Raw genomic sequence first — 27635 nt, forward strand, 5'->3', positions numbered from 1 at the left:
CAACAGTACTTAATGACTTTATTAATAATATGATTTCAAAATAAAAAATAACATTAAAATAACATGTTTTTGTCCTTGTTAACAACTTGCATCATATGGCCACATGGTGGCTTTGTAATGCCAAGTTTTTATTTTCAAAAATACCAAATTGTTCTGTTATCCAGTTCATTTGTTCTCCCCGTCGTTTGTAGCTTGGACCACATACATGGAACACGTTTTGGGACGCCACCCTCACCCCTTTCACCCCCCAGTTAAAAAAATCAAACCTTTATAAATACAGGCAACCCTGTCCCCTTGTCACAGACACATTATGACGACCACTGACACAGGAACCATCCCGTCTGCACATGCCCCCCGCCCCCCACCCACTCCCCCCTCCACATATTTGCAAAGGAACCATTTGCTCTATATTTTTCACTTTTTCCTCATCTTCTAAAGATCCACACAGTAGATATTCTACCTTTGCTGTATTATACACTTATTATATATAATAGTCTCAGCTGAAACGCTCCACTCCCACAGACCTCCTCACGGCTGCGAAGTGGGGAGGGGCCGCTGGTCCTGGAAGTGATTTTTCTCCATTCTGTGTTTCAGGACTCGGACCGGAGAACGTAAAGATCGTCACATTATGACCATTATTTTTCAACTTTGTTTGTTTCTTAGAAATCATTATTCGTCATTTGCAGACGGCTCTAAATACTACAAACACCCACGAGCCTCATGGAGAAGGAGCCAGTCAGTCCCTCCAGGTTGTCACAGGCTTTTTTTTTTTTTTAGGGGGGGGGATTGTTGATTTCACAGCAGCTTTTCACAGAAGTTGCGATGTTGTATTGAAATATCGGAAAAAAGTGACAACTGCAAAAAGAGTTTTTGTACAATTCATTAAAAATCAAAGGCAACTTGTTCCTGTGAGAATAAAATCACTAGTGGTTTGGCGACATATGGCTCAAATATTTTGCGTAGGGAGTGCTCTGATTGGTCAAAATTTGCAGAAACATTAAGGTGATTGGACAAAAACTCAATCAGAATTCACTGCAATTGGTTGAATTTGCATTAATTGCTGCGATTGCAAATTCCTGGAGGGACTGCACAGAGATAACATTCACCAACAAACCAAGTGATTTAAACTGCAGATTATAAAAAAAAAAAAAACAGTGTTCTTAACAGCACTTTCCTTTCTTGCCGCAATGCTTCTTGGGAGACGTAACTAACCCCATATTAGTAAAAACGCAGTTTAATCAGGGTTTCATTCTGTTCCAGAAATAATGAATTGCACTTTTACTTCCAGTACCATTGGAGCCCAAAAACAGCTCCATCCCACTTCGCAGCTCTATTGTTTCCTATGATGATGTTTCTTCAGGCTCAAGTTATCGTAGCACAATAACAGTATTTGGGTAAAAGACTTCCATGAATGAGTAGAAAAAAGAAAACACTCAAATCATAACTGGACATGACACAGAAAATAAACATTTAAGCTCAAGTGGGGTCTCTCTCTCTCTCTCTCTCTCTCTCTTCGTTCTGGTCCAGTTATTCCTATTGGAAGCAGAGGGGTGATATCAAAGTTTAGCTCATCCAGCAAATATTTTCCAACACCTGCTTCTTGGTGTTCAGCTGTCATCAGAAGCATGACACACAAAAAACATACAGGGAATCCCCACCCCACCCCCATAACATTTTCCACCTAAAATAGATCCAACGGGCACGTTTGTTTGTGAATAATAGCGACAAAATCATGCCAAAATAAAGACAATTAAATAAGAAACAAACAAAACAAAACAAAAATGGTTGGCAAAAAAAAAAAAAAAAAAAAATCAATTCATATCGTATTGCATGTAAATATTGTATAAAATCCTTAAAAATACAGTTTAGGTAACTACTTAAGTACTGAAGTCATCACAGCCAAAAGTGCAGAGGTCCATAAATAAAACATTGACTGTGGGTAGACAGTGGGGCTTCTCGGGTCCCCACGTAACCTCCTCTCTCAACCACCACAACAAGGGACTGAATGAGTGCCTGGTCAAAAGGTCAGAGTTCATGAACTAGGACTTAGTTCCCACATGGATGCACAGAGAAGAGGACAGAAAGGTTGTTGTTGGTTTTTTTTTGTTGTTTTTAAAATCTCTCCTATCGCTGACAAACACACTCGCAGACGCACAAACGTCACTCACACAGTTTCAAAGTTCATTCTCAGTAATCACGGCCTGAAGTTCTGTTGACGGAGGCACACCTAGAGAAAATGAGGGCGGGACGGGAGGAGGAGGGGGGGTGGGGGAAGTGAGGGCAGGAGGGGGGGTTACTGCAGGGCACATAAGGCGGCAGGGATCCTGGTTTTTCTTTTTTTTAGTTTTTTTTTAAGTTTTGTTTGAGAGACATTTTTCCGCGCTCAGACGGCGGTTTACAGTAAGGGCGTAAGGGAGTGTGTGTACGAGTCGCTGAGCCAGGCAGGCAACACAGAGAGAGAGAGAGAGAGAGAGAGAGAGAGAGAGAGAGAGAGAGAGAGAGAGAGAGAGAGAGAGAGAGAGAGAGAGAGAGAAGTATTAAAGCTATTGAAGCGTCAGAATAAAAACACTGTCGGCAGGAAGAAAACAGGAGGGGAGGGAGGGAATTGCTCATTGAAGGTTTGTGTGTGTGTGTGTGTGTGTGTGTGTGTGTGTGTGTGTGTGTGTGTGTGTGTGTGTGTGTGTGTGTCGGTGTGTGTGTGTGGTGGGTGTGTGTGTGTGTGTGTGTGTGGGGGGTGTGTGTGTGAAGCCTGGAGGGGCCACAGGAACTAACACACCAGGGGCCTGAATCAAGAAGCAAGTTCACCTCAGTCTGGCTTTCTCTGAGTTTTCTGGCCTCACAAAAAAAACAAAAAAAACAACCTAAAAACTGGTGATCACAGAAATTGGTCTCACAAAGCTGGTTCCCCGGCTCGGTTAACTCCCAATTTACCAAACTGGGAAGGAGTTTGTTTACAATTAAGAGGCGTTACTTAATTACTGTTTATTCTACAGATAAAACTGTTGATCTCTCGGAGGGGTAAATTCTGTCAGTGCAGCAGCAAACGGTTCAACGAGGTTAAAAAGATATTTAAAAAAAAAAAAAAAAAAAAAGATCAGTAAGAAATATACAGTACATGTAACAATATTTACATATTTAACATAAAAAGTAAACAATAACAGTCAAATAATGCAATAATCAAACACTAAAAGTAATAGGCTAATGCTAATAGTGGGCATTATTATTATATAGGCTTCCTTAAATTTAATCTCCTCATCAAAGTGTTTGAGTGAGAAAAAGTAATTGATTATTGACATAATGCTTCAATGTTTCCTGATGAACAATTAAAACGTAAAATTATGACAGATAGAAAACCTGGCAGTTAAAATTAAGAGTAAATGTGTCCATAAGGAGGAAAGGAAACTTTAATTATTGCTTATTAATCCACGGCTACAGATAAGAAGTCTTTAATCGGACACCTGATGCGGCTCCGGTTGCAGTTCAACTGCGGATCAATTGTTCTAAAATCAGTGCACACGGCGTGTTAAACTGCGTGTAACCATAGCAACAATATGTAAGCTTTACGCTGGCTAACCAGTAGAAAGTTAACCTAACCAGGGTTTCACTGACTATTGAATGATGATTTAAAGTGTCCGATGTGTCCAGATATTAAAAATAATGATGGATGAATTCTTAGCAGATTATTTCCTGTAAATAAAACATCAGAAATGAGTCTTCCTGATATTTTTAAGACTTTTTGAATACAATTCTCTCTGTTTTATGTTATTTTAGGTTTCTCTTTTGACAAATTCGGTGTTTTTCTCACCCAGACGCTTTCCATGAGCTCTTTGGTTGTTATAACTTTTCTAATGCAGGACGAGGCTGTTTAGCAGAGTGAAGGCTCTCAGCTCGTGTTCGGGTAGAGATTTATTTTTAAAGTTTAAACCTTAAATAAAAATATAAACTCTAAAAATAACAATTTAATTTTGTTTTCTTCACAAAAATGAACGAAATGCTGAGACAGAGGCCTACTGTATATAGTTTTTAAAGTTTTCTGACATCCTCATGACCCCCCGTAAAGATTTGGTGACGCCTAGTGGGAGTCCCAACCCCCGAGGTTGTAGAGGGTATTTCTTTTTATTAGTGATGCACTTATTTATCAGCTAATATTGCTCCAGAAAAGGGGATGGTTCATCCATGTTTATCTGTTGTGACGTATCTATTCTGCGCCGGCTAAATGTTGTGCTGGTTATTTCTAACTTCCGATATTAAATAATCGCCTTCGTTTTCCAGCAAACAAACTGCACGCAAATATCAGACATCTTGGTTTCAGCGAATTGTCCAAATCGTATTTTAACTTTACAACTGGTTGTTACGTTGAGTCTACAAACAATCCCCTTCTCTCCCCTCAGTCACCTCTCTACTGTGATCTCTAATAAAAATAAGAAGAATTATTATTATTTAAAAAGCAGTGGGTAACTAGTTGTGCTACAGACATTTCTCAAATATCTGACACACGTTATAGACTGTAAGGCCAAGTGAATCTACCGATGTGTAAACATTTGTGGTCATTTTTGTTTACGGGTTTTGATCTCTAAACTCAACCTGAAGCAGGTTTATCCCAGCAGCAAAGACGTAGCGATGTAAGCTGGTTAAAGTGAGCCAGCTTTGTGAGACAGGTGAGTCCAGGTTAATGTTGCTTCATGATGCAGGAGCCATTGAGAAACACAGTTCAAATGTTCAGAGAAAGAAAAACACAAGGAGCGTTTTGTTTAGCTTATTTTTCTGTCTACATGCCCTTATTGATGACGCTCTTCAAGTGCCTGGTAACTTGGTATCAAACGCTCCACCGTTAGTTCAAATACTTCAAACCACCTTTGAAAGAGGGAACGCCAACGCTGTTCAACAAACCGCCTTCACAAAATACACATCACAGCTGAAGCTACTAGAGCTAATTAATGTGAGTAACTACCACAGTCACCTGACGCTTCCTCTTTAAAAAAAAAAAAAAAAAAAAAAAAACACACTGAACCTAATCTCAGAAAAGCGAGAACATAAAAAACACGACCACCATCGGTGGAACGAAGCAGTGGTCTTTTTCTAGAGGGCTCGATGAACAGAAAGGTCACTGACGTCAATGACAGCCTACAAAGATACTGGAAAAAAAGGGAGTAGCAGGGATGGAAGCCGTTAAGACAATACTGGATATTCAGGCATCCCTATTAACACTTGTTTCCCCAAAGGGGGGGGTATTTGGGGGTGGGGGTGGGGGGGGTTTCGGGGTGGGTTTCAATCTGTGTGACCATGGCTAACAGAGTGCACACCACCACCACCACCACCACGCCCCCCTTCCCCCTTTCACACTGCAAGTCGCAGAAAAAGGCACTAGAGTGGGGCTGTTGCTAGCCGTAGAAAAGTAAAAGCGATATACATTCATAGCTCACAGGTTATCTTCTTAACCGCAATCTGGGAATAAATACACAAAATGCACTTGTAGAAAAATAAAATGTAAAAAAGCGTGGCCCCTATTTTTTGTTTTTTTTTGTCCTTATTTTTGGATTCTGGGAGACAAGTATGGCTACTTTTTCACGGCTTTTTTTTTTTTTTTTTTTTTTTAACCCCCACCCCACCCTAACCCTACCCACCACTTAGAAGGCAATTCAGGAGTGATCCTCCACTGCTCTGGCCGCGAGCAGTCGAGCCCTTTCATGCACGCCAATATGGGAATAAGGGAGGAGGAAGAGGAGGAGAGGAGGAGGGTGGAGAGGAGGGATGGAGTGAGGGGGCTTCAGTGGGAAAAGGAGCTGTTGGTAGGAGGTCAAGGCTCAGCTTTCAGTGCGAGGAAGTAGAGGGGAAACTCAACAGAACATAAGTTTTCAAATGTTCAGACAACAGAGAAACCTCATCCAGAACAGTCTCTCTCACACACTCACTCTTACACACACACAGACACACACACACAGCACACGTCTCAGTGTCTTCATGTACAGTGTTGAGTGTAAGGACCTGGGAGACAAACGTGCATTAATCTGGGTACAACTTTACTTTACTCCCCCCACCTTATTTAGCATTTATAATATAAGTTGCACGCAGATTTATGGACATTTTTCTAAGTGTTTGTCAACAATAACTGCTCCTGTAAAGACATATTTTATATTATTTCAACAGTGTTTTACTATTTTGTTATGTTTATACACCAGCTTCCACTTATGCATGCCCACAGGAGGAGCTATAGTTGGCAAATGCATAAAAAAAAAAACCCACATATCTGCTTACAACTACATTATAGTGAGTTATAAACCATTCATTCATTGTTTATATACTGCTTAACGATGCTAAAACGTGAGGGTTTGAAGTGAAGTATTACCTGAATCTGTATTTGTTTGCTGTGTGTGTGCGCAAGGAAGGAGTGAAACCGGCTGTTGTTTGTGCTCGAGCTTCACGAACAAAGAGAAGTCAGTAACCACAAAGACAACATCTCCTCTTAAACCTCAACAGCGCTCGCACACACGCACGCACACACACAGTCCACACACACTCACACACACGACTCAAGAGTATGTCGGGAGAGAAATGAGCTCCAGCTGACAGCAGGGGGAAGGGAACTGGAGTGTTCTGCCGAGTAAGGAGTGTGCGTGTGAAGGAGGAGGAGGAGTTGGAGGAGGAGGAGGGGAAGTATTGGCTTTGCAAAGGCGGGAGCAATATGAGTGCAGGAGGGTGAAGGAGGGGGTGTGGGGTGCATTCCACAGCTCTGCACAGACTCAAAAAAAAAAAAAAAAAAAGAGATGTGTAGTGAAAATCCTGACTGTAGACGGAGTTCAGCTACTCCGTTGCTCTCCCACCTCCTTCTCCTCCTCTTCCTCCTCCTTCAGTTTCCTCCCCAGCGTCACCTGAACGTGGTGTGTCTTCATGTGTGCTTGTGTTTGTTCGTGTGTTTCTGTTTGTGTGGTAGTTGTTCGATGGTTCAGTCAGGCCTGTGAGACAGCTGCGACAGATGGGGGCTGCTCGTCCCCTCCTTCAAAAGAGGAGACGTGGTGGCAAGTCTACCTCCACCGCCGCTGCCATCCACACGCCAGTTTCCACTTCCTGTCACGTGGCCGTTGCCTCCAGGTAGCTCTGTAGTTTGCGGACGGTGGACTCGTCCAGTGAAAAGAGGTCAAAGTCAAAGGTGGTGTTGGTCACGTTGAAGTGGCCCGTCTCCTCGATCAGGTTGACAATCTGACAGAGAAGAGCGATCGATTACCATCATTTATTTATTTACCATATTTGTCACATTATTCCTTAAAAAAATAAAATATATATATATATATATATATATATACACACACACACACACACACACACACACACACACACACACACACACACACACACACACACACACACACACACACACACACACACACACACACACAATATATAAAATAAGATGCTTACATGGTTCAGCAAGTTGAATTCTTAATACCATATATAATACAATGTAGTACCTGTTTTATGATCACACCTGCCAAAGTATGAAAGTATGATAGAAAACCAGTGGCAACAATATGCTTTAGAGTTATATATTGTTATAATATCACATTTTTACATCAGTTTCCATCAGCCTATCACAATAATTCATAAGGATATAATTTAATTTGATTAATGTGACTTGGACCTGGACAGCGGTTTTCAAACTTTTTGTTCCTAATGCTCACCTGTATTCATATATATGTGCAAAACTCATGGACACACTCATAAAAAGTTTAAGAAAATTATTGCAAGAATTGCATCAAAGCAGCAAAACACTACTTTATACCTGACAGATCACAACATTAAAACGAGGCAGTGGAACTACAAAGTGCTTAGAAAGTACTGATATAGTAAACAGGGCTGCACAATACGGTAACAAAAAATAACTTTTTCTCAATTATTTGGACAGATATTGTGACTGCGATAGGATTCATGATCAGTGGGAATGATCATTTGTGTCACAATTTTGATTTTCACTGAATTAAATAATAAAATTATAATGATGTGATATTTGTTGTGGTCTGTACCACATCTGGAGAACAAGATCTCTGCAGCACTACATACATATACGCCATATGGCGACTTAATAACAATATTTTGATTAATTGTGCAGCCATAATAGTAAATTAATTAAACATATTGCATGTTGTACAGCACACCTGGACTTCCCTCACAACACACCAGTTTGCCTCTGCACACCATTTGGGAACCACTGTATTAAACCTTTAAAAATTAATGTTTTCTTGTTATGAGACAATGAGCCTCGCTACTGTATTCAGCATTAGTGACAGTTTGCTTAAGGTCTGATGGTGCGGACTGAAAAAGGAAAAAACAGAGTATGTTCAAATATCTTCGTGACTGATTTAGAGAAAATATTTAAATGTCCCTCAGATCAGATTATTAATGGAGAAACTCATGAACACTTACCTGCTGTAGTACGTTACGCTCTCTTAAAGCCATCAGTCTACGATGGAGGTCCACTAATTCTTCTGTGTAGGCCTGCAAAGGGGACAGTGAACACGGTCAGTACAGTATTAAAGATAAAATCAGGAGTGTCTTAAATCAAGAAAAGCAAAAAAAAAAAAAAGTTACTTTTGAATTGAAGTTTTCTTTAAAACGTAGGAAAAAGTTAAATATCTGTCATTAAACATTCTCAGCTTACACTCGCAACAGGCCGTGCCTTGTACTCTAGTGGGGGGTGTTCCTAAACTGGGATATCCGTGTGACCCATTGCATGCCCTAACTAGACTACAAATAATCACAACACCAAACAGTCTTAGAAGAAATCCTAATCGCCAGGAGAGAGACCTGACTGGCACTCTGTGAGAAGTCAAACTATCACAGTATGTTGTCCAGACGGAGGGATTTGGGGTCTTATAAATAAACCTGACTTCACTGTAGTGCTGGGTGATATACTGGGTTTTAATACCTCTTACGGTTGCATAGCTGAAACAACCGCTGTAAACTAATTTATCTAGAAATATCTCTTTGAAATACTTAAATACTTTGAGTATTTCATGTCAGATTATAGTATTATAGATACATTGCACTGTTTAAGTTGTTTTGTTTTAACTACATTGCAGTTTGCACAATAAAAACTGTTTACATTCTGATTCCTGCATATATTGTTTATCATTTTGTGGTAATCAATCAAAGCCTTCAGTATGATAATGTTTTTATATTCTATAAGCTCCTGATAGCAGAATAATACAGTAAAATCCCATATAAAGGGTCAGGCATGCAAAAAATAACTATGATATACCATTTGACTGCCGAGCACTACTTGACTGACACCAAAACATACCGTTGACAGCTTTCACTTTAGTGTGAAGGGTTAAACTTTGGATTCTTTATAAAACTACATCCTGAAGTTGACCTCTTCCTTTGAGTTTAAGTGTCGGAATAAACCTTTTTCCTCACGTCTTAACAGAATCCATGAAACGGAGCATAAGTTTTAACGTGAACGGCTGATCTAGGATCTCTTCACCACAGTTTTATCGCTACATGAATCATCTCGTTACAAAGAAGAAAGATTTTTTTTTTTTTTTAAAGGGTTCATAGGCCAGAGTCTGTCTGCACATCTGGAGCAATTCACCAGTCAGTACATCCTGAATTCATCAATGCACTCACTGAATATTGACACAAAAAAAAAAAAAACAGAACATTGTGTGTATGTGTGTGAAAAGTGAAAGCATAAAAAGTTTGATTTACCCTTCCTACCTTGTCGTATCCCTTCTTCAACACCTTCTCTGAGCGAAACGAGGAATCTGGACTCTTTCTGCCTGAAACCTGCAACACAACAGATCAGAGAAGAGAGGGGGGAAGAGAGAGGGAAAGGAGGAGAGACATCATTTAGAGGGAGGTACAGGCAGTGATGTGAGACCATGAGACTATCTGGGACACTGATGACAGTTAATATGGCTGAAATGTGAAAAGTGTAAGCCTGGTGCAGCCCTGAAACACTGTGGTTTCCATGTCTTTATGCTATTTTGCGTTGAGTAGGAACCAAGACATTAAAAATACAGCACATACTACAATCCAAAATGAGTCATCTCTGTCCAAACTAATGCCTGAAGACTGTTTATTAAATATTGTTTTGACAGTTTTTAGTCATACAGTGGTTCCTCAAACACACAAAACAAATGTCTTTAAGTTAATTTTTACTCACTAAATACACAACATAACGCTTTAGGAAATTCCTGTTCATGTTGTCCAAGGATTACGTTGACAGCTGAACACTGAAGAAGAAGAAAAACTCTAACATCGTTAAGAATAAATAGTCCCACTCTGACTCAGACTGGTCTACAGCAGCAGAACTGGTTTATTTTCTAGTCAAATCATCAATGAGAGCAGGCAGTAAAATGAGGTCTGTGTGACTCACTTTGTTATTGGAGGAGTTGTGTTTCTGCGGGGGCGGGGCAGGGTCTCGACTGGGGCTGTGCGAGCCGTCACTGCTGTCACTCTCGCTGTCCAGGCTGAGTCTGACCGGGGGGGGGGACAGGGCAAGGTCAGGGGTCAATCACACACAGACTGACATACTGATTAGCATTATATTTGTAATTATTATCTGCTGCTGATATGAAACTGACAGTGAAGCAGACCAACATCTGATACCAGTTTTAGAGATAGATATGGCGGCTGATATAGTGAATATTTGAGTTGGAATGAAAATAGACAGTTTTTATATGACTCTGCAAAGGTACTCAGATGGCTGCTTTCTTTAACAAAAACTCTTATTTAAGTACATTTAAGTTAAACATTTTCCAATATATTCAATAATTTAACACATAGGCTACATTATATAACAGTCAACTTTAGCTCTTTTTGGTCACCGGGTTGAAATTGCCTGTAATAATTTGGTGAAACAAGCAACAGATTAAAAAGGTGAAAACCAAAAGAAGTGTACAATATTTAGAAGAGAAACAAAACTGGAGAGGAGGTCGGGACAGAAAGTAAAGGAACCTAAAAAAAAAAAAAGAATAAAAGTTCACTACATGTCACACTGTACGAGATGACGCTAATAAAATCTGATAGGATGCCAATGATTGATTTCATTGATAAAAGCAAAAGAAAAGCGCAATGGAAACAGACGGATTATAAATCGTGATGCATGTGACTTAAATTTCCCCTGAAGAGACATGAAACATCAGCTCAAATGAAAACAACAAACATAAATGCCACATTTTCATCATTTTTCTCCCCACATCGTTTTCAAATCGCTTGAGGTTTGACTGAGTCTCTTAATTATGTCATCTTGTGGCGCTTTCCTCTTCTGCAATGGTTAACGGCACCCGACTGGAGAATTGAAGCCACCGGCTGTTTACGCGATGTGCTCTTAAAGTTTGCATAAAAAGTAGTGGAAATTAATTTAAAATGTGCCTTTAATTTGGAGGGAAACTTGGCTGAAGACTCAGATCATCCATCTGCCTCACTCTCATGTTTGTAGCACATGAATAAAGCAAAACAACCCTGGTTAAGTAGTTAAAAAACACGCACAAAGGCGCAAACATTTAGAGCATACTGCCGTTAGAAACAGAGTACAATAAGCTGATAATGAACCTGATCAGCCAGCGTCAGTAATCAAACACACATTATTAAAGCATTAATCTAATAACTAACAGCAGTCAACATCAGACAACCTTAATAATGTCTGTAATGGTGACAAAACATTAAAATAAATATACATATTAGCAGTGTGAATTAAACTAAAAGCTCCCTGCACCAAACTCCCTTTAAGGAATTTTACATTTTACCAATTCCTTACATGTCCGTAAAAACACACAACTCTAGAAACACAAGCTAAAGTGCATCATTTGTCGATAGTCTTGTCAATTAGGCATCAATATAATCCGTAAAGATAAACTGTATTCTGTACAAACTTTACATTTTGCTGCCTCAACTCACTCAGCCTCCAGTGTAGCTGTGCTCTTTCAGTGGGAGTCGACTGCTTAACATAAAAATAAGTGCTGGTTGGTGGATCAGATACACCGACTCATAACACTTTAAATTCCCCCGTCTAGTGTGTGTGTGACAGTATTTGATGATTTATGTTACAGCAACAACCCGGTTCTCTGCTTCCTGTCCTGTAGCTTGTTGCATCCAACATGACTACATATTATATAGATATTTTTCCGTCATCAGTGTCTTTGAATGGTTCACATATAGCAACCGACTTCATGGAGGTGAGCTTCGATCTGGGAGCAGTTGTCTCCCAAAACTGTCAGTGACTGGCAAACTAAGGCTAAAACCATGTAGCGTGAACTCGGCATAACGCTGGCACTTCTATGCAGAAAAAAACTCAAAACGTGAGAGCGTGGAAAAGTGCAACTTGCAAAGTGAGTAAAGCAAAGAGTGTTTTAGCAGTAGCATTACATATTTCATCTGTGAATGTGTCTCGCAGTGCAATCCATTTGTGATTGATGGCCAAAGATGTAAAGCAAAATACTGACCGAGAGTCGCGATTGGGGGGGTTTGTCTTGATGGGCGTCTCCTCCTCTGAGCTGCTGTCGTCATCATCCGACTCTTCTGACTGGATCTCCTCCACCATGGATCGAAGGGGGCCTGGGAGAGGAGGACAAGGTCACACCAGCTATAATACTACTGACCTCAACCCTATAACTCTAGAAAACTTTTAACATGTTCAGATTACATGTTATATTGTTACATTAAAAGAAACGTACCTTGCCCTTGTTTCTGTCCAGGCTCAAAGTCTGAATCTGAACTTGAGTCAGAGCTCGAACTGGAGTTGGAAGCACTTGAAGGAGCCGACTGCTGTAGGAGACAAAATAAAAGTTAATGTTTCTCTATAAATGCAGCTGTGTTACAAATGGGTAAAACTACAGATAAGCAGGTGCAGCATGAAAATGGAGCTGAAATGATTCAGTCGATTAATTGATTAATCAGCTGACAGAGACTTTGAAAGCAAATATTTTGATAATGAATTAAATAATCTTTCAAACAAAAATACCAAGCGTTTCTCATTTGTGAGGCTTTGCTGCTTTTCTTCGTCTTATGTGATAATAAAGATAATAAAGTAAATATTGTTTTATGGACAGTTGGTCAAACAAAACGAGACACTGAAGGTGTTAAATTGGGCTTTAGGAAAGTCTAACTTATTCTGACATTTTTAAAGATCAATAAAACGAGAACATAATCAGCAGATTGAGTAATAGAAATAATGGTTAGTTGTAGAAACGTAAAGATCATAATAATGAAAATCTTCACAGCTCCTCTGACACCAACGTACCTCTGACTTTGACGACGCTTCATCTTCCGAATTCGACTCTTCCGACTCTGGAAGTTTCTTGGGCTCCTTCGGCTCCTGTGTGTCATTTTTCCCTTTTGGCCAGCGACCTTTTTCCTTGGGAGGTTTCTTTTCTGCGTAGGGCTGGCTGGCCGCGGACGAGGAGGAGACACGGGGAGAAGTTCCTGCGAAGGCACCGGCGGTCGGCGCCTTCGGCCCCTCCGAGCTGCCCTTCTTCTGCTTCTTAGTGCTAGGTTTGGGGGACTCAACGTTGGAAGGTCGTTTCCCAGGGGCTTTGGACTCTGCAGGCGGTCCCCCGCCTCCTCCCCCACCACCCCCTCCGCTCCCAGCCCCCCCTCCTTTAGGGGACATACCCTCCATCTTTGACTCCTTCAGGGTGAGTTTAGGCTCCTTGAAAGCAGCCTTGGGTAGGACCTTTACTTCATCTTTGACTTTGATCTCTGACGGCTTTTTTGAAGATGAGGATGAGGAGGAGGAAGCATCGCGGCCACTCTTGCTGCTTCCGTCTCTGTCGTTGTCTCCTTTCGACGTGGCTTTGCTCTCAGAGTCTTTTCGAGGCCGTTCACGGTGCTCCTTGGTCAGCTTGTGTGGTTTGGGTCCTTTACTGCTGCCACCACTTCCTTCTTTGCTAGGTTCCTGAGAGAGCAAGCAACAACAATTCATTCACAGTGTCCTCTTACAGCCCTCAGCCAAAAGACCATGTCTGTGTCTGGCCAATCTAGTCTGTGCTTGTAGTAACATTATTTACTGTGAACCAGATGTGAAATTAAGCACTTGGGTCAGTGTGAACTTGGGCCAAAATAACAAATTTTTCAGTAATTAGTCAAAAAAGAAATTGTAAACAGAAAAACGTCTCTATGCAATAACAAAACTAAGAGTCTGCAGGCATGCTGGCAACTCTGTGAGGCTGTACTCGCTGGAGCTAAAAGCTAAAGTCTGCATGCTAACATGCTTTCAACAGCGATGTTCCTAATGTTTAGCAGGTATAATGTTAATTGAGTTAGTTTTGTGTGTTAGAATGGTAACATTTGCTAATTAGCACTAACGTACAGTTGAGGCAGATGGAAATGTCATTAGTTTGCAGGTATTTTGACCAGGTGGTAACGCCAGATGAAAAAGGGACGTGAATGTGTGTTCCTTAAATAAACACATACATTTATAGAATAACGTTGAGTGCAGCAGTCAGATAGTCGCAGAAAACAATTAACCAAGTCAAACTCCAGTTGAGACCTGCGCCTTGTTACCAGGGACGATTGTATCAACACAGACCTTTTATCTTGTAACACAGTACTAGTTAGCCGTCCTATTAGCTGACTGTAACCCAGACTGAGAGCTGGAAGGACAAGGAGAGGTTTGTTTACACCAAAAGCATAAGAGACTGAGCACCAGACGAGGAGAGGGTTTGTAGCGAGTTAATTTAGAAGTTACTGTTACGGTTATAAATCATCCATCGCATCGATCGGTCTGCAAGGATTTGTTTTTGTGAAGCCGGAAGTTATTTATTTCTCTGTTTTGAACAGCGTGACCTGATGTTATACTGCGTTTAAATTAATGAACTAAACGTTCAGTCTCCTCACTGGTTGCTCCGACTCAGAATCATTATTGCTTTTTCTGTGTAACAGGCGGCTAATAAAATATAGATACGTAGTATTTAAATAATTCAATTAATATCGTAAACGTGCAACCACTAGTCGACTAGGAAACTCAGGCCCTAGTACGGTAACCACATCCACAGGATTGGCTTTTAACAAAGCTCTCCGACGCAGGGATACAAGTAGAGAATGGTTTTTCCACACTGTTCATCCACTTATCGGTTTTATAGGTTTTGTACAGGTTGTTCCATATACATAGAAGCCTTTACTACATTCAGTCACAGATTCACAGTGAATAAAAAAGGAGAATGGCCATGTGCGTCTTCAGAGGAGGCTCGACTTTTTCCATGTCAGCAGATGGACACAGCTGGATGAAACAAAGTCCTCTATCTGCCTCGACACACGCCCACTCATGACACAGTAATAATGTGGACTGAAGCAACATGTTTTTCTATGTTAAAATGAAGGGGAAGGTTTACAGATAGATATATAAGCATTTGTCATTAGCACAACATGGAGTTAGTCACAAATGTTTGTCCTGGCGTTTTGTAAATAACCCAGAATCTGTAGAATAACAGACTTTTATCCACACAGAAACAAACTTTATACAGCTCTAAATATTGCTACAAATGACAAACCGGCGATTACATGTGAGTCAAGCACGGAGGCCTTACAACTGTACTGGTCTTTCAAAAAGGTTGATACCAAAACAGTGGCAACAATGGAAAATATAACGGCATCAGTTTCCTGTGTTGTCCTGATACGTCCCCTCTCCTGGCAGATAAGTACTTCTGCATACAGATGCTCAAAAAACAGCTGACAATGATTAGAAGCCTGAGTCATCCTGTTCTGAAGACTGATTTAATGATTTTGTTAAGGGCAAGGCAAAAAAACGTCAATAAAAATGAACTGGAAATATCAATAGAGCTGTGACACTTTCCAGTTAAATACTTCAAAATGGACAAGCAAGCCAAGACAGTTCGGGTGAGATAACTAGGATGGTATTTTTCATTGGCAAGTTAACCAACCTTTGACACATGAGAGGTCTTGGTCTTCTTGGGGTCTGAGAAGGCAGAGAGGGGGATGGTGGGGAGCATTGGGTAGTCTGGACTGGGCCTCGACACAGCTTCAGCCCCCTCTGGAACCACTAATACCTGAAATTATAGAGACAAGAGTTATTAAGTTTCTCATTCTCAAATCAATCAGTCTTTTATAGAGGAAAGAGATATTTTATGTGCCGTCTCGTTCCAGGCGCAAAAGTCACACTCCGACAATGTTACATGACTCATAGTTGGGGGATTTTCATGACTTGAATCATCATTAAACTCATCATCAGCACAAAACATGAACAACTGAGTCAGAAAAGACTGAAGGTTGAAGCCTGTGTACATAAAAACTTGGCGGGAGAAGTTAAGTACGATTCCCACGGTGGATTTCAGGAAAGATACAATCACCAAATATTTTGCAAAAGTGCTACAAACGGTGAGTGAAACCAAAGATTATGCTGTTGCGAAACCCGACTTGTACTCAGTTATTAAAAACGTTTCAGTTTGAAATGAGGATCTCAATTCACTGGATCATTTTTGGATAAATTCAGTCATTCAACATATTTTGTTCTCAAATTGAATGTATAAAAGGCAACAGAGGTTGAGTTTCATGGGTATCGTAGTGTTTTGAGCTGTTTGCCAAACATAAAACACGATTCCATTTAAAACAAAGATGAAATACAACCATAAACCTATGTGATTGTTACATTATTCCATGTTTTCTATGTGAAGTAGGGTTTCTGCAGGACCCAAATTAAAGTCAACTGATTTTAATACCACAAATCACCTTATACACAGCAGTATGTAATAACACTTTCTAATGATATAATCAATTTAATTAACCAGATCTGGACATGCATAAGAATCATAAATGGAAAGATGGATTAATTCAATTTAAAATGATACATTTAAATTCATTTCTAGTTGTTGAAATTGACAGTTCCCAATTATGAGACAATGATCGTCCTTGATACTGTAGCCAGCAGTAGTGACAGGCACAATCCTGTGTCGCAACAATCCCACTTTTAGTGTTACCGCTGTATGTGTATAATATTCAATATCTCCCAACGGATCACAATCAGATACAAAAACATTTTACAACTAACATTACGGCCTACGGCAGACAAGATATATACACACCTTCTAAAGGCCGTCCACACCAAGAACAATAACTGTAACAATGTGAGCAATAACGTTGTGTAAACAGTGGTCCCTGCACGCCGCACACTCTAGCTTTGTCGGCAGCTTAATAGGAAAATGTATATTGATGACCTGTTACTGCTGTATGTTGCACAGAGAAACAAAAAGGAAACCAGAAGTTCTTCAAAGACAACAGACGTTAGGAAAACCCAACACTCTGTTAGGAGTTGTCGTCCTTTGAAGAGAAGTTTTATTCATACTTTGGTAAAAAAAGAGAGTCATTAAAGACTAGAGAGTTACTTTGTAATTTACAGCCTAATATTATGTTAATAAGTTGTATACCACAATATTGTTCATCAAATCCCTCTAAAAGTGATCCCAGTGGTATTGTTCGCCACCATATTTATAGGTTGTTATAATTAAATAAAAACTGTAAGTTAATTGTTATAGTTATTGTTCTTGGTGTGGACGACACTTAAGGCCTTTCTTGAGGTAAATTAAATCAGTGACTTTAAGACCTGCAGAAATCCTGCATTGACGACAAATATTTGAAATGGGAGATAAACACAAGCAGCTCTTCCCACTTTGCAACTCTATATGAGAATTCATGGTCAAATACATCACGTGTTAGCTGCCATTACAGCAATATAGTTGACTATAGTATCTGCTTTTCACTATATAATACTCATTTAGCTCTGAGTCCAGTCAAGCTGGCAACCATCCAGTGTGTCAGGCAGCCTCACCCCTCCAGCTTTGATCAGCTTTCTCCTGAATTCTTTGGTGGGGTTGTTGAAGGTGAGCTTCTCACAGCGCAGGTGGTTGACTGGTGGGTTGCCCTCCAAGTTAAGGAATAGGTCGTAGTTGAAACACACCTTTTTTGGCTCCTCCTGAAGGAAGACAAAAGGGACAACAATGGTTTTAGCCCTCCTGTAACAGCCCCGGTGTGACACAAACTAATTTGTGTTTGTCTTTCTGCACCGCTGGCCCACAAACTGTCGCCTCTCAATACCGACATTATTTCACAACAAAAGATAAAAGCTTGAATGAATGAACTACCACCCTGGAAATCAATAAGAGAGACAGACAGAGCGGGAGCCGGCAACACTGATAAGAAACAACTAACATTCCTGAGAGAAGCTGTAGAGAAGTGGACGATTAAAGCCAAGGAAAAGGCATTAAGACATTTCTTGAGAGATTTTATAAACAACAATGTCTTCTTGTAGGTGCAGAAGGATTAATGGCTGCTGATATTTACACTCCTCCTGCTTGCCTTTAAATATTTTCTTCATCTTCTTGACAGATTTGTCTACTGTGTACAAGTTAATTGCACATGAGAGGAGGAAGTAACATTTTTGGGTGCAGTCCAGAGGTTTAATATTATAAAGAACTGCCGGAGATGCTGCTACACTAATGTGTACAGACCTCTTAAGCGTCGTCCTGATCTTGTAATGAGAGTAAAGTGGTTCTTTCTGTCTTTTCATCGTTTATTTAAAAGGCTGATGGAGACTTAAAGGTGCCAGTGTAATAGTGAGTGCTCGTTTTTATTTATTTTTATCACTTACAGAGAGAAATAGCTCCTTATAAAAGTAATGTTTTACTAACACAACAGTGCCTTCTGATGGGTTGACTGGACATATAATAACTACTATCTGACTTATTGGAGTGAGTGTTACTAGACTGACTGTTCAAACCATCACTGCATGCACTTAAACAATATATGTGCATTAAGTAATCTGATTATTCTTGGCTTTGGGCAATAACCTGATTTCTGAAGAATCATGTAAAAGGAACACCCAGTTTCTTTTGCCAAGTTAAGGAATTAAACCTGGTTAACGCGGGTAGATTTCTGCTGGAAAAACCTGTTTTTTCCACAGTAACCCACATTTTTTGTGTGCATGTAAAGGAAGTTTATGCTGCTTTATTCTGTGAATATTCCAGTGCAGTTCACTATATCCACATTAACTGTAAAGATTTCATAATTTAAAACACCCACAACATGTAAAAAAGGGTTTACAAACTATATTGAAGCCTAAAGAACGTTTCCTAAAAACCTATATTTGATCTTCCCCCACAGATAAATACAGCAACGACACAGAGAACAACCTACAGTTTACTATCATTGTCCAGTTCATCTCACCTTGTTCTTGAAGTAAACTTCAATAGGCATGAGGAAGCCTGCGTAGCCCGACTCCTCCACTTTGTACGGAGGCTCCTTGCATACTGCAGACAGACAAAGACACAATTATTGAATAATTGTCAATTCACAACACAGGGTTGTAGTTTGTAAATCCTTATATGCTACCCTGAAAGATTCAAACCAAAATATAATAATATAACTCTTATAAATAGAATTACATTTTGAAATAACTATTCCATTAACTAAATAAACTTCAAGAAACTAATAATACTTAAAGTCACAAAATGAGATCAGGAACTAATTACAACTAATTACAGTCTGAGCAAACTATATACGTCTATAAATTAAATGTGATGAACATCAAATTAATTATTTACTAATAAATTATAATTAAAATCAGCATTATATGTCACAACAACAGATCACAAGCACAAATCAGTTACACATCTAATAAATTTACAAGCTGAATAGTGATAATAAGTAACCACTTAAGACCACCTTCATGTTTTGATTCAGCACTCTCTTCTATTTATTTCTGTTTTCATCATTTTAACTTATGTAGAATTTGTTTCTGTCCCTAGGTGTTTCGCTGTAGAGCTGTCACACTAGCAAGTTAACCGCAGAGGATGGCAACAAACGCCATGTTCATTGTTCAATAAGATAAAAAAAGAGAGCTGATCTCCTGTGTCGAGTCTCTTCAGCCTAAGTCCTGCCTAAATCCCACTGCTACTCCCTCAAATCACAGCCCAGGATTACAACAGTAGATTACAGTAGTATCAGAAACAGCTTAATGTTAACTGAAAACTAAAATTTAAAACCAAATAAAAAGAAAAACTAATGAAAAATACAAAACTATAATAACTCTGCTGCTTTACTTTATTCATCTGAAAGTTGCCAGTTAACAGGGTTACAGGCCCAGGAAGAGGTAGAGCACCTGTGATCAGTACAAGCATATAATGAGATGACATATTTTCCTGTTGTACCCCTTAGAAGGTATTTAGCAAAAACATCAAAAATGGTGGTCGTACCGCACACAGCACTGTTGAGCCACTAAATCACTGCAGGTGAAATTCCTCCACAGCAAAAGCCATATTTTGCTGTATTTATTACCCTTTTATGTCTTTTATGTGGCACTTAATTACCCTGGAGTGAGAATGTGTTCAAATATTGTTATCTCTCCATCGTACCTCTCTTGGGTTTGGGGAAGCTCTCGTGCAGGCGGAAGACAACCTTCTCTACAAAGTGCTGGATGTCGCCGGTCTCTGGCCCTCGGACAAACACCATCCAGTCGTGGGTGAAGCCTTCCGATGTCACTTTCTTCCTTAGCTGGGCTCTGTGGCCCAACTCCAGTTTCACCTGCACTGTGCACTGAAGGGGGGCAGATAGAAACAAAAAGAGTTTAAATACCAGATATTACCACACAAGGACTGCAGATACACAACAATAGGTCAAATGTGAAGCACAAAGGCAGAATGAGAAGAAGCTCAAGAAATGGAAACACTCGTCTGCCGTTATCTACACTTTGTACATATTGTGGTGAGCAGAGAAGGTCAAATAAATGCCTTGAGATTTTTTTCTTCTTCCGTCTTTTCGTCTTTAAACTGCAGGTGGATGCAGTTACTGTGTGAACCTGCATGAGATGTCAAAGCACGATGATTTATTCTAAGCTTTTATGCCACAAACGAAAGACAAAAAGATGCTTAATCTGCATTCAGGTGGGTTTATTCTACACGTTTCCTTGTCTACAATAAAACAACTAAGAATTAGTTTTATTTATATAGCCCAAACACAATCTGTACAGCCAACGACTCCCTCTATCCTCAGATCCTCAACTTGGACAACTCCTCCAAACACTCCTACAACATAATATGTAATTACTTATTAATCTGCAGATGTTTTTTCTGGATAAACCGATTGTTTGGTCTATAAAATGCCAGAAAAAAATACAGAAAAATCTCAATTCTTTGCTCTGCCATCACAGTTTCCTTAAGCCCAAGGTAACATCTTCACGTCACTCATTTTGTATAACAGCTGGTCCATAAACCAAAGATATTCAGTTTACTATCACATACGATAAAACAAAGCAGCATATTCTCACAATTTAAAAGCAGAAACCAGTAAATTGACTAATATTTCAAGTCAAAATAGTTTCAGCTCGATTAAATATTATCTGGATTCCTCTGCCTGTTCCTTCACAGGAGAAATTGAAAAAGCATTTAAACGTGACACTTTTCTTGTCATCGGTCTCTTGCATCAGATATTACATATTATGATGTTTTCTAAGAATTAATATAGGAAATGTGTGATTGACTAAAAAAAAAAAGAGGAAAGAAAAACCTCTAAAAATAAAAATATGGTTAACCTGAATATAAGTAGGTTTAAACCTACATGACTTCCTTGCTTGTAACATAAAAAACTAAATATTAATACAACAAATACAAATACTCGTTTTGTTACTGTTATGTTCAGCTGAATCAATTAAAGGATTAATCAATTAGTTAATGGACATAAGATAAGATAATTGATTGTTTATGAAGGAGGTACATTTTATATCTATAGCACCTTTCAATGGGTGCTTCACAGGTGCACAGATAATACAGCAGCAAGAAATACAACAAGGATTTCAGAGTTTAAATATTTTTTTAAAAGCCGAAAACGTCACCAGCTACAGCCTCTGTTCTGGTTCCAAATGTGAATATTTGATGGTTTTCTTAAACTTCTATAATTATAAATTGCATATCTTTGATTTTGGACAGTTGGTCTGACAAAGCAAGACATCTCAGCCTGTGATGGATGTTATTTTCTGACAAGGTTTGAATGATATGATGATAAAAGAAAGGGCAGATAATGAAAATAATAGGTACTACTGCTATGGTAGAGCTACAGAGTGGTCTAGATCGATAGATTTGACTGATAACAATTGTAACGTAATTCCCGATTAAAGGGAATGATAATTTTTGCATTACAAGTTTCATTTTCACTGAAAAAGAAAGAAATTTGTACCAAACAAATGTGTTTTCTTACATCTAGAGAACAAGAGTTGTAGGCCAGGACATCTCCTCATCACTACTTCATCACAATGCTGTGTTGTCACACATTTTATTTTTAAAATTTAAAAGGAAGAAGAATGAAACACTGGATGTTTCCACCTTCTTACATCTGAGAATTTGTTGTGTTTTTCATCACAAATTGAATACCTTTGGGGTTTTTGCACTGTTGGTCAGACAAAACAAGACAAAACAAGATCACTTCTACCCCCAAGAAACACTTTCACTGTTCTGATGTTTTATAGAGCAAACGATTAATGTTGAAAACAATCTGCAGATAAACTAACAATGAAAATTCTCCTGCAGTTCTGGATTATAGTGGCTAAAACACCTTGTAAACTGATGTTGCTCAAGAAATAAACATAAGCGGAGCTAGTAGTGAGATTAAACCAAGGGGGCCATTATTCATTGGTTTCTGATTCCACCTTGAACAAAACCTCAGAATCTCTATTTTGAGTGTGTGGACTTTATACTCAAGAGGAGAGGAGGCTGAACACTTGGCCTGGACAAACACAAAGCTGGACTGGTGTCGGGACGCTCCCCGTGGAATGGGAGTGATTAGCTGCCCCGAGCCGACTGATCTCAAAAGGTTTGTCCAGAAGAGGGGCACATTGCTGGGCTACCTCTCTCTGCCAAGAACAATGACAGCAACGGGACAAGCAAATGACACTGCGCTGGTGTGATGGTGGTGATTGGCATAGCAAGTGAAGAGGCTATGGAGATGGAGTGCAGAAGGGAATGAGGGGTGGGTGAGGCGAGGGGAGAGGGGGGGAGAATGAGAGGGGACAGAAAGGCACTTTATGTCCAGGGGAGGACTGAAGAATGTGGGGATTTGGCCCCGGCAGAGAGCAGCTCGTGAGCTGGGACTGAGTGGGGGGATTAGAGGGGACAGGATTGAGATGAGCTGGTCTGGCACTCTCAGACTCACTCTCTCTCTCTCTCTCTCTCTCACACACACACACACACACACACACACACACACACACCTCCCCTGCCTGGCACTCTGCCCGGCCATTCTGTGGCAGTAATGCCCTTAAACTCCAGACTCCACCACACCCACAGTGAGCAGCCGTGGACTCCCTCCAATCATCAACAAACCCCTCCACCTCCTCCCGGGCGACTCCGCAAAAAGAGGAATGTGATAAGGACAACATAAAAAAAAAGAAAGAATCGGGATGATAACGAGCCAAAGAGGATGACAGCGACTCTATTAGAAATCAAAGGGAACAATAAACTGAAAGCACAGGAAGAAATATGCACCTTTTCCCCAAATAATCAGAAAATTAAGAGCCCAGGAGGCAATGCGAGGCAATTAGTTGATAAATTGATTAGCTGATTGAGAGATAATTAATCAGGAACTATTCTGATGCAAAGGTACCAAACGCTCATTGGTTCCAGCTCGTCAATTTGCAAGCATTTGCTGCTTTGAATATTTGAGTGTTGGTCTGTTGTGGGCTCTGGATTACTATATCTGACCCGTTTGACATCTTATACAGCAAACGATTAATCAATAATTGAAATAATTGTGAATGATCGTTGCAGCTTTTGGATAAAATACTTAGGCTGCAACATTTTCACTATTAATAGTAAAGTGAAAAATGCCCAGAGCTTCTATAAATTGTTTGTTTTGACTGATCAACAGTCCAACACCCAAATATATTGACTGCAAAATGATAGAAAACAGAAAAAAGCAGCAAATACAATAACATTTTAGAAGCTGGAGAAAGCAAACATTTGGCATTTTACAAGCAAAACGATTCAACCGATAAATGTAACAATTTTTCTGACAGACGACTAAAATAAATTGACTAATTGTTTCAGTCCTATGAAATACAGAGAAGGAAAATAAAACTATGTTGACAGGACACGGACATGAATTTAACTGCAGCAAACTGAAACTGAAAATATAAAGAACATTTGTGTAATAAAAATGACTTCTGGCAATAATTTCTAACAACAAATCAGAAAATTAAGAGCCCAGGAGGCAATAGTAGGATATGGACATTAATTGAACTGTGTCACATTGGGTGAAAATATGTTTCTTAAATCATTCAATCCTACCAGTATCCAATAGACAATGTGACATTTATTTAGCTATCCTCTGTTAAAAAGGCAACACACAGAGGATAGAAAACCAGACAACACTGAGATGACGCATGCAAGCTCTCTCTTTCTCTCTCTCTCTCTCTCTCTTTCTTATACAGTGCTCCAATTGAGGGGATGAGAGGAAATACAAATTTTGGCAGACACGCCGGCTCCCACGAAAAAACAATGAACTCCCAGCTGACATGTAAATAACACCCCTCATGACCATGTTAATCTCTTCCAGCTAATGAACGATTCAAATGAAAAGTCAGAAAGTTTCCCCCCTCGGTGGGCACAAAACAATCGCGACAGCAGCTGTGTGTTTTTGGTTTTTTTTTTTAACGGAAAAGCTACAGGTTCCAGTTAAAATCCTTCATCATCGCACCCAACCTCACATCTAAAAAGAGAGATGAAATGGTTACTTGTATCGGGAGAAAGTGGTCAATCCCGGAAAAAGCCGTGGGGGGAGTCACAAATAGCCTCTCTGCAGCACCCAAGGAAAACAAGTGAGTATTGGAAATAGGGTGTGTGAATGAGAGAGGGTGTGTGTGTGTGTGTGGGGGGGGGGGGATTATGATAAAAGCTGCATGACATCCCAACTGCAGTGTTCATTACATGCAGATCTCATGACTTTAAATAAAATAAATAAATAAGCAAAGCTCTCAGTGTTTTGCACACAAAGTCATGACTCTACTCCGCCGTCCACGCATGAGGCAGTTTAGCTAATCGAGCTGTCGTTCAGCTGTGTCATGACCCTGTAATGAGCAATAAATAAACTCAAATACATTACAGACTGAGCTGGACTCACTTCTGGATCTGGATCAGGAGTCTACTGGAGGTTTATTATCTGAAACGAACGCAGGACAATACAACAACCCTGCAATAGATCTTCATTTAAGTTATAATGTTCCTGTGTAGGTCAGTCAGAGCTGCATTATATGGTTAAAACGTCATATTGTCATTATTTAGGCAGATACTGTGATATGATTCACAGTAGTTTCTGCACCACAACTTTAATTTTCACTTAAAAAATGTTTAAAATCACACACACATGTGACATTTGTTGACGTCTGTATAAAACAAACACGTCTTCTTAAATCTGGAGAACAAGATTTACAGGCCGGGGGGATCTCTCCAGAACTACAGCGCTTCATAATAATACTGTGTGCTTCTGCAATTCGTCCATATTGTGATATCGCTAATATTTTGATTAATCATGCAGCCCTAATATCAGCTCAGATATTAGACACACCGTCTGAGTGCAGATCAATACAACAGGACCACAAACTACAGCCTCCAAAATGACCATAAAGTCGACATAACAACCTCTCGAAAACCAAAAAAACCCTAAACGCTGCAAGTTTTTAAGCTGTGCGCAACAATAAGAGAGAAAAATCTTACACCAACACAAGTACAGCTACACTGTAATCCTTTTAACTTGTAGCAGAAGACTTCCTCTGGATGAACACTCACACATCTAGTTAAAACTTCAAAGGGGGCCAACGTTGAATGGGGACTAGTTCCAAGAAAGTGGCTGAACCACTTTCAGAGGGTGTGTGTGGCCCGACCATCTGAAATATAGCCCTGAATAACCTCAGGCATTCAGAGAGTAACCCACTTTTGAAGGCATTATCTCTCTTACAGTAAAGCAGATATGTAATTTATTTTACCCACTTTTTTTTTTTTTTCCTCTCTTGTTTTTCTGCTAAATAAATGATGACATAAAAAAAAAAAAAACAACAACGTACACATGGATTAAATGTGGGAAGATCCTGCAAGAGCTAAAGGCTTTTCACACCAGTTAAAAGCCCCCCCCATGTTTTCATTATATTATGGGGTATTTATAATGATAATATAAAAGCATGGGGTGGTGCATCATGACTGGATCCAAGTTCAACGTTTGCCCCCACAGAGCTTCCTCCACCATGCTGCATGCATTTCCAGCCTACAATCATGAATGTGGCGGCGGGGGTGGGGGTAGAGGTAGAGGAGGAGGAGGAGGAGGAGGAAGAAGAGGGGGCATTAAACATTAACCAACTGTGGGGCAAATAACGCTAAGACAGAACAAGAAGTTGTATGGTCGGTTACTGGGGTTATTTTTTTTTTTTTATTAGCCTTTTTTTTTTTTTTTTTTTGCTTGTGCGGTTTTCCAGGCCGCTGGCAGGGGAGAGACAACCATCCCCGCCTCTCCAGCACCTCCTCCCACCCCCCCCAAAAAAAAAAAAAAACCTGGAGAGGACAAATCTTTTCCCCGGCGCCTCGTAGCGGCTCTTTAGCCTTTAGCCGACGGCCGACACTCTCCTTCATAGGTACACCTAGCCTAGCTTAGCTTAGCCACACACACACACACACACAAACCCACCCCCTCGATTCAAATCTGCATGTGTGTGTTTTTTTGGTTTTGTTTTAAAAAGACACACCAGAGCGTTTCTTTAACCGAGCTAATGCAGCGGTGTTTTGGTTGTCGGGGGTGGGGGGGGTGGGTTTGGTTTGGAGGCTGGTGAGCTAGCTAGCGGTTAAATACCGATGTATGAGTGCCCCGAAGCTAGCATAGCTCCAGAGCCCCTAACAACAACTAGCCGAGTTCGTTAGCAACCAGCAGCGAGGAGGAGCATTACTCCTCCTTATTCTCCTTCTGGAGAGGAGAAAACTGAGGATTCATTGCTGCCCTGCCGGCGAAAGAGGAGAGGAGGAGGAGGGGGGGCATTTCCAAAAAAAAAAAAACCTCCGTGACCGTAAAGAGAAAAAAAAAACACCCCCCCTCCTCTTTTAGAAAAAAAAAAAAAAAAAAGTTCAGATCCCACAAGGAGACACAAAAGCCACCGTACCTGGTTCTCCATGTTTGCTCTGGCCTCAGTGATTGTTGTATTTATTTACAGCGGCGTTTGTGGAGCGTCTCCCCAGCCTCTGCTCCTCATTGTGTGTCAATCCAGCCCAGAAGCGGAAGGCAGACAGGGCTCTCTCTCTCTTCCCCTCCCCTTCTCTCTCTCTCTCTCTCTCTCTCTCTCTCTCTCCCCCCCCTCCCGCTATCCAGACGGCTGCTGGCAGGCAACCAAAACAGAAAGCTCTCGCAGCCAATCAGGGAGCTGGGATTTTAAGCACTCTTGAAAGCAGCCAATCGGAGCGCTCGGGGGGCGGGGCTTGCGCCGGGCTGCAAATACAATTAAAGCATTTTCTGGTGGTTTTCTCGAGTGACAGCGAGTGTGTCCCAATGGCTACAGGTCTGTTTCAATTGTAAAATGCACATGATGCTAATTGATTAATCTGGGCTCGATTGTATGGGTTTGTTTAGTTTTTTCTGTGTGTAACCTTTTAGCTATTAATCTGGTAAAT

At 40.2% G+C, this 27635-nt stretch overlaps 1 protein-coding gene across 3 annotated transcripts; it reads right to left on the reverse strand.

Annotated features, from left to right (window-relative positions):
• On the reverse strand, positions 1-27237 carry mllt1a (MLLT1 super elongation complex subunit a). Of its 3 annotated transcripts, none has more exons than XM_051377060.1 (12): positions 27131-27237; positions 20358-20538; positions 19171-19253; positions 17777-17920; positions 15876-16001; positions 13238-13891; positions 12672-12762; positions 12441-12552; positions 10373-10472; positions 9712-9780; positions 8419-8490; positions 1-7197 (listed from the first exon to the last, which is right to left on the reverse strand). In XM_051377060.1, the coding sequence occupies exons 1-12, from the start codon at positions 27140-27142 to the stop codon at positions 7069-7071; spliced, it is 1773 nt and encodes a 590-aa protein (XP_051233020.1). In that variant the 5' UTR covers positions 27143-27237; the 3' UTR covers positions 1-7068. The 3 variants fall into 3 exon arrangements, with proteins under 3 accessions (XP_051233020.1, XP_051233019.1, XP_051233021.1); XM_051377059.1 differs by having other exon boundaries at positions 9703-9780; XM_051377061.1 differs by lacking the exons at positions 1-7197; positions 8419-8490; positions 9712-9780; positions 10373-10472 and adding an exon at positions 10649-10953.
• Positions 27238-27635: the final 398 nt, after the last annotated feature.

The sequence above is a fragment of the Dicentrarchus labrax genome, unplaced genomic scaffold (genome assembly GCF_905237075.1).
Source record: "Dicentrarchus labrax unplaced genomic scaffold, dlabrax2021, whole genome shotgun sequence".
NCBI lineage: Eukaryota > Metazoa > Chordata > Actinopteri > Moronidae > Dicentrarchus > Dicentrarchus labrax.